The following is a 12,124-nucleotide window of genomic DNA, read 5'->3' on the forward strand; positions in this document are numbered from 1 at the left end:
TAGAATACTAGTTGAGTTTCTGGATTAATAGTCTAACAATAATACCACTAGGACTGCACCTCCCTTTTTTTTCAAAGCTACGAAGTTACACAGCTTTCCAGAGTCGAGGCTCCACATCCCAATCTCCTGACAGTTGCCTAGTAGGCATCACAGTTAGTCAAGGAATCAAGAAAGCTCAGATGTTTCAATCTAACTTCATGTGCACTTGTGGACTCATAAACTGAATGAAAATTAGCTCACAATTTAGGCAATATGCAAACCACTAAGAAAAACTAACAGTGCAAAATAGTGATGGTCAATAATCTTTTGTTTGCTGATATGTTCGATGGTTTTAGTTCCAAGCACCATAGTGAGTGAAAGGCATAGATCTCATGTAGACCTGTGATTATGAAGCACTTGCTCTCCCCAGGGAATGGTTGTAAAATAAGTCTATTCTGATTTTAACAAGGAAGTAAAGTCAATGTGTAGTTTAGAATGTACAATGGAATGTAATGCATCTAATGGGTGGGAATATTGTAGCTCTGCTCATGCTAGCTATTAGCAACCACCAAAATTTATGTCTCCTCTATGTCAGTTGGAGGAATTTACAGCTGATCCAGGACTGGGTACCTAACAAGCAATTTGACATCACACAGGCAGTGGAAGCGTTATAATATGTGTTGCACAGAGAAGGTCAATTCTCATTAGCAAACATGTGGACATTTCCACTAACATCTTCACATGTGGTCACTATGCATTGTCACATAGTTGTGGAAAAGGAGGTGGTCAAGGAAAGGTTCCTTAGCTCTCCAGAGATGCTGTGGTATAGCTATTTTCTAATCAAACTGTTCAACACACCACTGGATCACATGGGAATGGAACTTGGGTAACTGATCTTATCAGTAAGTTTGGAACCATGTAAGAACGATCCAAATGAGTTGAGCAATGAAGATGTGTCGGAGAAGATGGCCTAATCGGTCAAATACTGCCTGGAGATCAAAGAGAATGATGAGAAACAGTGTATCACAGACACAGAAGACATATTTGTAATTAGGTTGGGACAATGTTGGCGTAATGAATACCAAACCTATTTCTGATAAGATTGTTTAAATTAACTTTAAATGGAAAATATATGTACTAATGAATAGATGACATTATTCTAATGACACAATTTGCAAAATAGCTGCACAATTTTGCCTTTTTATTTCAGCTTCTAGCTTAACTCATTAATAAAGATTATCAATTCTTTAGATAGACTGAATTCCATGCTATAAGATATTAAAGAATGTATTATATTTAATTTAGCAAGAGTCTGTTTAATATATTTCCCTCTGACCTGCCATTTCTTCCTTCCTAAAAAAGATGGTGACTCAAGCAAACAGTTAACTCTAGTCTGACCCAAATTATCATTTTTGTAAAGAATTCATATCAGGACCCTACATTGTCCAATCAACTTCATGAGCTGCAACACCTAGGCTCAATTATTATGTCAATTACAACTAAAACCAGAGTGACCACAGCTTCCTCTCACTTGTGTTTTATTCCTATGGAGATAACCATTTCAGGAATCCTGCAGATTATCTAATTTTTATTATGAAAATACGGAGTTTTACTGAAGTCACAAATGACATCTTATGGGACCACGACAAAGGTAAACTATCTCTCACTGTCCTTTTTGACTTGTCTGTACCCTTTGATCACACCATCTTCCTTGAAAACCTCTCCACTGTCATCAAAGTGGGTCTCACAGCTCTCACCTGGTTTCATTCTTTTCTCTAATCATTGCCAAAGAATCACAATCAATGTCTTCTCATCTCACTCCCGCAATGTCTATTGTTCCCTCTGTCCTGTTTCTCACCTACATGCTGCCCTTTGCTGACATTCTCTACAAATGCAATGTCAGTTGAAACACATATGCTGGTGACACTCAGCTCTACCTCTGTCTATCCTTTCATTGTTGCTAAATTATTGGACTCTTTATTCATCATCCAGAACAAGGGAAGCATATATTTCCTCTGACTAAATATTGGCAATACTATTCCATTTCCTTGCCATTAATTCCATCTCTCTTCCTGATAATGGATGTGAACCTGAAGCAGCCTGTTCTCATCCTCAGTATCACATTTAACCCTAACATGACAACCATGTAACTGCACTGTCACTGAGATAGTCTGTTCCTGCATCTCTAATATTGCCTATCTCTGCCCCAGCCTCAGCTCTTCTGATGCAGAAAACTAGAGTCATAGAGATGAAGAAATAAACTTTACTGTTTTAAAAACAGTTCACATTATAGAAAAGGAGGTTTGGGAGGTTTAAAAGAATATAAAGGTGGATAAATCTCCGGGACCTGATCTAATGTATCCCAGAACATTGTGGGAAGTAAGGGAATAAATTACAAGACCCTTTGCAGAAATATTTGCAGCATGTATAACTACAGGTGATGTGCCTGATAGCTGGAGGGCGGCTAATGTTGTACCTTTGTTTAAGAAAGGTTGTAAGGAGAAACCGAGCAACAATAGAACTGTGAGGCTGACTTCAATTGTGGGTAAATTGTTGGAGGTGATTATATAAAAGATGGGATTTATGGATATTTTAGAGAGGCAAAAATTCATTAGGGATAGTCACCAAAAAGGTTGATGAAGGCAGAGCAGTAGACGTTGTTTATTTGGATTTTAGTAAAGTCTTTGACAAGGTTCCGTATGGTAGACTAATTAGTAAAGTTAGGTCATATGAGATTCAGGGTGAGCTTGCCAGTTGGATACAAAATTGTCTTAATGGCAGGAGACAGTGAGTAATGGTGGAGGGTTGATTTTTGAACTGGAGGCCTGTGACCAGCGGTGTTCCACAGAGATTGGTTTGGGTCCTCTTTTGTTTGTCATTTATATAAACGATTTGGATGACAAAATAGAAGGCATGGTTAGTAGGTTTGCAGATGGCCCCAAAATTAGTGGCATTGTAGACAGTGAAGAAGGTTTTCTAAGACTACAAAGTGATCTTGATCAAATGGATCAATGAGCTGAAAAATGGCAGATGGAGTTCAATCTGAATAAATGCAAGGTATTGCATTTTGGTACAACAAACAAGGGTAAGCTTTATACAGTTAATAGTAGGGCCTTGAGTAGTGTTGTAGAACAGAGGGACCTAGGTGCACAGGTACATAATTCTTTAAAGTTTGCATCACACATAAACAGGATGGTTAAAAAGGCATTTGTCACACTTGCCTTCATTGCTCAGTCCTTTGAGTTTATGAGTTGGGACGTTATGTTGAGGTTGTACAGGACATTGATGAGGCCTCTTCTGGAATACGATCTCCAGTTCTTGTCACCCAGTTATAGGAAGGGTATTATCAAGCTGGAGAGGGTTCAGAAGAGATTTACCAGTATGTTGCTGGGTATGGAAGGTTTGAGTTGTAAGGCAAGGCTGGATAGGCTGGAACTTTTTTCACTGGAGTGTAGGAGGTTGAGAGGTGACCTGATAACAGTTTATAAAATAATGAGAGGTATGGACAGAGTTGATGGTAGTTGTCTTTTTCCTAAGATGGAGAATTTCAAGACCCAGGGGCACATTTTTAGAGTGAGAGGGGAGAGATTTAAAAAAGACATGAGGCAAATTTTTTACATAAAATGTGGTTTGCATTTGGAACGAACTTCCTGATGAAGTGGTGAATGTGGGTACAATTACAGCATTTAAAAGACATTTGGATGGATATATGAATAGGAAAGGTTTGGAGGGATATGGGCCAGGAGCAGGCAGGTGGGACTAGGTTAGTTTGGGATTATGTTCAGTATCGACTTGTTGGACTGAAGGGTCTATTTCCATGTTGTATGAGTCTATGATGGTAACAGAACCGTCAGTCCAACAAGTGTATGCCAACCAGATATACTAAATTAATCTACTCCAATTTGCCAGCATTTGGCCCACATCCCCTCTAAACCCTTCCTGTTCATGTGCCTATCCAGATGCATTTTAAATGTTGTAATTGTACCAGCCTCCGCCAATTCCTCTGGCAGTTCATTCCATACACATATGTTTGTATTACTTCCAGTCTGGACTATTCACATGCACTCGTGGCCAGCTTCCCATGTTCTACCATTCATAAACATGAAGTCGTCCAAACTTCTGCTACCTCTTATACTGGCCATTCACCCATTATTGATTATTGACCTGCACTGGCTCCAGGTTAACCATCAGCTCAAATTTTAATATTCTTACCTTTGTTTTTAAATCTTGCTATGGCCTCGCCCCTCCCTCCCTCTGTGATCTCCTCCAACTCACTGAGGTGTCTGTGGTATCTTCAGCATCTCCAGTCCTAGTTGCTCCAATGATGGTGGCCATTCCTTCTGCTCTGGAATTGTGTCCCCTTCTAACTCACCAACCTCCTTTAAGACCATCTTTAAAAATCTACCTCTCACCAAACATTGGGTCATCTGCTCTAATATCTCCTGTTATGGCTCAATGTCATATTTTAGTTATAATGCTCCTGTTGAGTGCCTTGCTCCATTTTCCAACTACAAGGTACTATTGTCCAGTTTATCATCTTCAAATGAGATTCACTCAGGATCAAACCTGGCATCTCGTGCTGACTGGCACCATCCAATTAATGTAGTTCAGCACTAAATCACCAAGACAGAGATAGAGACAGTTTGTGCAACAAAAATAAACCGGGTGGGAGAGGCATAGGAATATTTAGCAATTTAATCCTTGATTCTCCAAGGTGTATCGATAGTCCACAGTGTCTGGCCCATAAAGGATGGACAATAAATGCTGGTCCAGCCAGTGATGCCCATATCCCATGAATGAGTAATAAAAGAAAGCCTGCGTCTATTTGTTTTAAACAGGCTAATCGTTTCACTACACTATGTGAAAGAATACTCTGTAACTGCGTTGTGACCCTCTCACCTGTTTCAAATCTTTAATTCACTGATTTACTTTTTATTGTGCATTGTGGGTGGTGAAGGAACCGCTGCCATGTATTGATCAATCCTAGATGCCCTCAGAAGGTGGCAGTAGGCTTTCCTCAGTGAAACCGCAAGCAACAGTGTTACACAGCCGAATGGCTTCTCAAATCCTTTGACAACATTTGGAGCTGGAATTACATACAGATCTGATCACGTAAAAACAGTACATTTTCCTTCCTAAAGGACTGGTGAAGGAGTTGGGTTTTATAACTACCGGACAGACGCGTGAACCTTTTTTTTTCAGCGCTACCAGCTTTTTATTTCCAATTTCTAGATTTCCAAACCTCCAGTAGTTCATTGGCTGCTAGAACACTTATCACCACCAGAGGTCGCTTCTGCTCTCGTTTTCTCCTGAGCATCACTCATCAAAGAGAAGGCGACATTGTCAGAACGGCACAGCCAAGGAGAAAGACCCGTGACAACAAGGTGCAGGGCTGGATGAACACAGCAGGCCAAGCAGCATCATAGGAGCAGAGAGGCTGACGTTTCGGGCCTAGACCCTTCATCAGAAAAGACCCGTGTTTTGTTTATTAGACAAAATATAAAGTTTTTACAGCCCAATGTTTATTCACAGTTTCTTTGTCGTATAAACACTTTTTTTAATATACAAAACATACCGTATAAACTATGACAAGGTAAGAAAACCTCCGATTTATGTTAAAAGATGCTCATTCCCCACTCGCTTATGAAATCTGGAAACAAAGTGGCTAATTTGAACATGGAAAAGGATTGGGAAGAAAGTTAGTGGATCATTAACTGGCTGTGCACCAATTGTTATTTAGACAAGGATTAGAAACTAAAGAATCTTAAGATTTGTGATGGCCAATAGACACAAAGATGCTCTGACGATGGAGAAAGTGCACTCACTACATTCCCACTTTTCTTTCGTCCTGCAATGTTTTCATTATATATGTTACAGAGAAATACTTCTGCATTATTGAAGTAATTTCCGTTTCACTAAACTACAGATTTTAGATGTAATTTCATACGAACATTTTCCAATTAGGAGTGTTAGATTGATTTTATTGTTTTCAAACAGTGCTCCTAATCCCATGCCCTAACTTAAATTTGGTTGTTTTCCCTTATAAACTGTTGTGTTGATAAATACACTATTAGCATAGTTCATCTTACGTTTCAAAACAAAAATCTCGGGGGAGTCAAACACCTGCAAATGGTTTCCAAGAAGGCAGTTTATATAAGGTCATTGTTTCAGTGCCGCCTCTTACAAATTGGACTAACTTAACACTGATCAAAGGCAGTCGAGATGGACTGTCATAAGAAGCTATGAACCAAGCCGTGAAAAGTTTTTAAAAAATGTATAAACGCCGTCTGTAGCATTAAACTCTTTTATAGTGGTGATATCCACCACGTCAGCATCTGCGGATTAGATTTCACTGGAACCGGGACTCAGTAATAAGTAAAAAACATCCCAGATATATGTTGAAACCCCTTTTTTAAAAGGCCGACACTGACAAATGTTGCATGCTTAATCTCGGTGACCCTGCAAAGTGAATGCAGAGAGTATAGATCTCTTCCGTTTTGTTGCGCATTTAACCTGGCCATTATGTCAAATTTGAACAAAAACAAAGTTGCTGGAAAAGCTCAGCAGGTCTGGCAGCATCTGTGAAGAAAAAAATCAGAATCAACACTTCAGGTCCGGTGTTCTGTGGAAGGGTCACCGGACCCGAAACGTTAACTCTGATTTTTTTTCTTCACAGATGCTGCCAGACCTGATGAGCTTTTCTAGCAACTTCTGTTTTAGTTCCTGATTTACAGCATCCGCAGTTTTTTCGGTTTCTATGTCAAATTTGAACTCTGTTATACAGCCAGTTGGCTTATAGAATCGAAGATTACTTGTAAGGTAGCCGGACCAGTGTTGTAATCACCTACGTGTGGATAGCAGACTTTTAGAATATTTGCACGTTCTCACTGAAAAGTTCCACTTTACCCAGGTTGTGGCCTGTGTGTTTTAACATTGTACAGGAATAATTGTACAGGAATTGTGCTGCCTGGTATTAATTGTCGTGCTTTGTATTAAGATAATGACTATAAATTAATCTTTTACAGGCCCCCACCCACTTCACTCACACCCTAGGTACTGAGCACACAGTTAGACGTGTGTGGAATCGCTCTCATTCCCAGCCCAATCACCGTCGACCGAGAGACAGAGACAGAGAGAGACAGACAGCACATCTTCCCAGATGAAAAGTGCATCCGGAAATTGCCCAAACTTTCACTTTGCACATTGGATGTCGGCTCGCCTTTTGTCCCTTCTCATTGGTCAGTACCTGCAATGTCTCTCCTTTTGGGCTCCAGTCTGGAATGACTGTTTAACACAAGCTGTCCATCTGTGAAACAGGCACCTGCCCAGATCTGGTAGTGAGTGACGGTGCCTGCCTGTCCCCTATTGCTTCTCCCGTGCTGAGAGGTCGCTGTTTCAGCCAGGGACCAGATCTTGGGTTTGAGCGCTGGCCCGGTGCTGTCTTTCGACTCCGCGCTGCTTGCTTTGCTTACGGCGCCCTGCTCCTCAGACATTCCCCTTTCTGGGGTCTCCCTCTCGCTCCCTTCCAAGCCTGTCCTCACATCGTTGCCCCGTTCACAGTCAGTGCCATCTCTAGCTCCATGCCCAGGGTCTCCATCGCCACTCGGCTTCTGCTGCTCCTTGTCCTGCATTCCGTCCACCGCCTCCTTCTTGCCTTCCTCCTCATCGCTTTCACTTTCCTCCTCGTCCGATTTGGTCTTGGGGACCCAGGTCATCTTATTTTCTTTCTTTAGCCGCCTCCTGGCGTTGGCGAACCAGGTGGAGACCTGAGTCAGGGTCATTTTGGTGACAATCGCCAGCATGATCTTCTCGCCTTTGGTTGGGTAAGGATTCTTTAAGTGTTCGTTCAGCCAGGCCTTGAGAGTGCTGGTGCTCTCCCGGGTAGCGTTCTTGGCTCGGCCCGGGTCCCCGTGCGCTATCGGGCGGTAAGGCGAGTAAAGAGCGCCGCCTGGCGAGAAGCCTGCCTGCGAGTAGAGGCAGCCAGCTTTCAGGTCATAGGCGGACCCCTGAAAAATCAGAAGCAAAACGGTACTTATCCAGTACATGCATTCCAAGACAATGTGCAACAGGGTTTACAATTCAAATTGCAAGATGACTAATTTGAATAGCATTAATGTCACAACACACCTTAATACAAGAGTACACTATTAGATCCCTTTCAGTTTTTCTAAAAAGAATCTCTCTATGTATAAAAAAAGGATACATCCCAAACAATTAAAGTTGAGTGAGGGTTCTGACCCAAAATGTCAACTTTCCTGCTCCCCTGATGCTGCCTGGCCTGCTGTGTTCCTCCAGTTCCACACTGTGTTATCTCTGACTCCAGCATCGGCAGTTTCTCACTATCTGAGTTAAGGTTGAGTAAATGATTTTATCTGCAAATCCTTCCACTCGCCTGTATTATTTACACCTTTGTAGAGGTCTAAATTCGGCTCCACCATCTGTTTGTGACGTGAATAGATGTCTAGGGCCGTCAAAATTGTGCTAGAAGTCAGGGGCGAGCTTAGTAATCGGTCAAATTGAAATTAAAATTAATAATTATTGACGACCTACCGAGGGATCTAAAGCCAACCGCTTCAACTACAGGGCCGTGAGACTCTACACTTCGAAGATTTGTCAGGTATTTTAAACATTTAAAACATAGGCCTGACATAGTCCAACTTCACAGCTTTGGCCTGAAAGCAGTTGACATCTGGCCTAACACACAGAGTAACACACAGCCTTCTTGATCCGCTGCTACACATACCAGCCTTCAGCTCACCCTGGCCTCTTACATTGAAGTATGTAAATTCCGTGATGAAAAGGACATGGCCCTAGCTGAATTTACCACAAAAGCTACGCGATCTGCTAGGTGTTCCCAATAATTTCCAGTTAATTTTAATTAAAAAGATGTATGTGCTAACATGAGGAGTAAAAGATGCTGTAATATCGGAAACTATGAAATTGCGGATTAACGCTCCTCATTTTAAACAAACTTTTTCAAGATTGATAATGTGAAGGTGCCATTTAGAAACTAGCTTCCTTTGCTGAATTAAAGACAGCGAGGTATTTCTTATTTTTATTGGTGAATGTCTTATGCACATTAATCGCAGTATATTCAGTCGTGCTGTGGCTGCTATATTAAGTAGCCTCCTGAGAGTTTTGTAAATAATTGTTGTAAAATCTAAACCACCGCCACCACTTAAACCGGTAGCGAGGTTATAAACACGATTTCGTTTTATATTAATTAATAACGGCAAAACGTTGGGCTGTAAGTAATACAAAGATCGAATTCAGCGAGAATGTAAGATTTTTAAAAGGCTGAATCGAATTGGGTCAGAGTGGGAGTGCTGAAGTCAGACATAGGGCAGCAGTGACTTCTCTCACTCTAAAAATGATCTCGCCTTGTTCTCGCTGCAAGTAACGACCCATTTACAGACTGAGAACAAACTACAGTTCAAACTCTCTACAATAAAAATGGGCACAGCTTCCTTACCAGGTGGGACAGGTGCCTGAGATCGGGATAAGGCTGGAGACTGTATCCTTGTGGAATTGGATATGTGCCTGGATACCGGGCCAGGAGAGCATGGAGAGGTGGGGGTACTCCAAGACTGAGAGAAGCTCCGGGAGAGGCCAGCATCGCCGCCTGTCTCTCCACAAACATAGCCGGCAGACCGCTCAGAGCAGAGCCCTTCCCGGCAGTGACCACATCCCCGTATCCCAGCTGAGGAATAGCCATAATGCGATATAGACTAAAGAAAACCACACTATCAAACTAATCGCCGTCTGTCTCTATATATCCCCCTCTGTCCAGTCCATTGGAGAGCTCTGGTATGATTGACAGGAGCTGTGTAAATGGTATTTACATATGATTAGTGAGGTTTAACCATTCAGAAGCCGGGCTCGCACTCAGCACAATACTGTACTCACTTCAAACTTGAAAACACGTAGGGATTCATTCTGTCAAGAGGTTTTAAACACGGTCTAAAGCCATAAAGAAAAGGGCATTTCAAGATGTTAATCTCAGAAGCAAATTAATCTTCTCTTTCCTTTGAAGGCACTTTTAAATTGATTTCAACCACGCAGTGCGACAGGAAAATTCTCTTTTTTAAAAAAATAAGCGTTTCAGAGAGTTACAAATGCCCTCAAATAGTTAAAACTGTTGGATGTCAAGAAAGGGCTGAGGTACAAAGACAAGTGGGACTTTATTCTCTCTCCCACTTTAGCCACTCAAATTGTTTTAAGACCCTAATTCGCTGTATTGGGTTTAAAGTTGCTAGTGGTTTGTATTTTGCAGCCAATTAGTAATGTTCCTCTTCGTTTTCCTGATCTCATTACAAAACGCTACCTAAACCATAGGAAAGCGACTAGGAACAGAAAATTCCAGTTGTTTAGAATAAGTGCGGGGTTATCAACGAGGGGGAAAATCTATACGAATTTCAGTTACATCGAATGAACTTCCAGGGAGAGGCTTGAAACTCCACCGAATGTGACCATCACCTCAGCGCAAATCATTCTCAGAGACAAGCTCTCAGAGTGTCTAACTGGAACGCCTTTAATATCTGTTACATTGATAATCTGTTCTATTCACATACAACAAACAGCTAAGGAGGTCCTTAGTTGGACCTCTCAAGGGCCGTCCGTCAGTTTATTTCAGACTCTTGAGTTTTATAGGATCGTTATACAATACAGCACCATCTAAAATTAATTCCCCAGCCTGTTGCTTCAACGCCGAATATGATGAACATTTTAACCCATTACAATGCAGCCACGTTCAAGTTAGGATCGAACAGTGTTTAGCAAAGATCAATAAGCCGTTCGACTTCGTGCTAAACACTTGGCACAAATCCTTTCTGTATAAATTAACATTTCAGGCAGGATTGCTACACTTGTTCCGTTCACAATGTGCATATGACACACGACGCTGCCTAGTTGTATTTTTAAATGAAATCTTTCCGTCTTGTCTCTGTGGTCTTCCCTTCGCCAGGGTAGGTTTTGAGATATTTTCATTATTGTAATAACTACCCGTCGGATTTCTGTTGCGTTTTATTAACAGTGGATGAGAGGTGTTTCTAATGTGTCAATACTGCCCACAGCGTCCCCACTGCTGGACTGTCTTGTCTATTGCGGAGCCTAAAAATTGTGACAATTCAATCAATCATTGCTCAGAATTGCTAATGAGTTTCCTATCATCAATGTCCAAGTTCTGCCTGTCTCTGCTGTCGGTGGGTATCTTATCTACCAAGTGTATTCTGCTCCTTATGACCTTTCTCATCATATTTTAGTAAATACTGGAATGTGTTGCAGCCTCCTGCAGGACTGATAAGAACTGGTGACCAGGAGCTCCATTCTTGTGTGAAGTGGCAGTGTTGACACATTATGGACTTCTCTCCTTCACCACTGCACTGCTATCTCCACCCTAGCTGGGGAAAGACCACAGAGACAACATGAAGAGATTTCAAACAAATTTCATTTAAAATAAACTATATAACATGTGGATGAAATGAGCACAGCAATCCTGGCTGAAATGTTCATTTATGAAGAATTTAGCCAATTATTTATTACAAATCTCATTGATCTCAGCTAAACAGTGTTAAACTGTAACTCAAACGTGGCTGTCAGTGGTCAGTTTATGGCTTTTGCAATAACAAAGTGAATCTTTCTTACTCAGAGTTGCAAACTACAGACTCTAGTATTATGAACCTTGCAGTAGCTCTGTATCAAAGTGCTTCACACTCTCCATATGACTGGTCATGCAGTGATTGTTGTCAAGAACAGAAAACAGATAATTCTCAACAGGTTTGGCAGCTGCTGTGGAGGAACAGGAGGTGGCATTTCAGAACTTATGCCTTTCCTCTGAGCTGGGTTGGTCAGCAATTTAATGGGAATGGGCAAAGGGAGCAGGAGGTGTGAGTCATGGATATGATGAGCTCTGAGTTGGCATGATTTATCAGTCACAACTCCAAGCATGAGCATTGGTTTATTCACCTCTCTGTGATCCCAGATGCATTGACACCAATGACAGTTTTCTAAGTCCTGCTCAGCTCCAACCAATTAATACACACTGGCAACGAAACCAAGAACCTAGAAGGGTCAGGGGACTCAAAACGTCAACTCAGCTTTTCTGCGCACAGATCTTGCCAGACTAGCTGTGTTTCTCCAGCACTGT

General features: G+C 41.5%; 1 protein-coding gene across 1 annotated transcript; it reads right to left on the bottom strand.

Moving 5' to 3' along the window:
* Nucleotides 1–5,492: 5,492 nt before the first annotated feature.
* On the bottom strand, nucleotides 5,493–8,363 carry LOC109913672 (iroquois-class homeodomain protein irx-3-like). The gene has a single exon (XM_048608203.1). The coding sequence runs from the start codon at nucleotides 8,022–8,024 to the stop codon at nucleotides 7,212–7,214; it is 813 nt and encodes a 270-aa protein (XP_048464160.1). The 5' UTR covers nucleotides 8,025–8,363; the 3' UTR covers nucleotides 5,493–7,211.
* Nucleotides 8,364–12,124: the final 3,761 nt, after the last annotated feature.

Source organism: Rhincodon typus, chromosome 19 (genome assembly GCF_021869965.1).
Source record: "Rhincodon typus isolate 14 chromosome 19, sRhiTyp1.1, whole genome shotgun sequence".
Classification (NCBI taxonomy): domain Eukaryota; kingdom Metazoa; phylum Chordata; class Chondrichthyes; order Orectolobiformes; family Rhincodontidae; genus Rhincodon; species Rhincodon typus.

Excerpts from the sequence above, each read along its gene's own strand:
- LOC109913672 (XM_048608203.1), bottom strand. The coding sequence starts at position 8,024 with ATGTACTGGATAAGTACCGTTTTGCTTCTGATTTTTCAGGGGTCCGCC.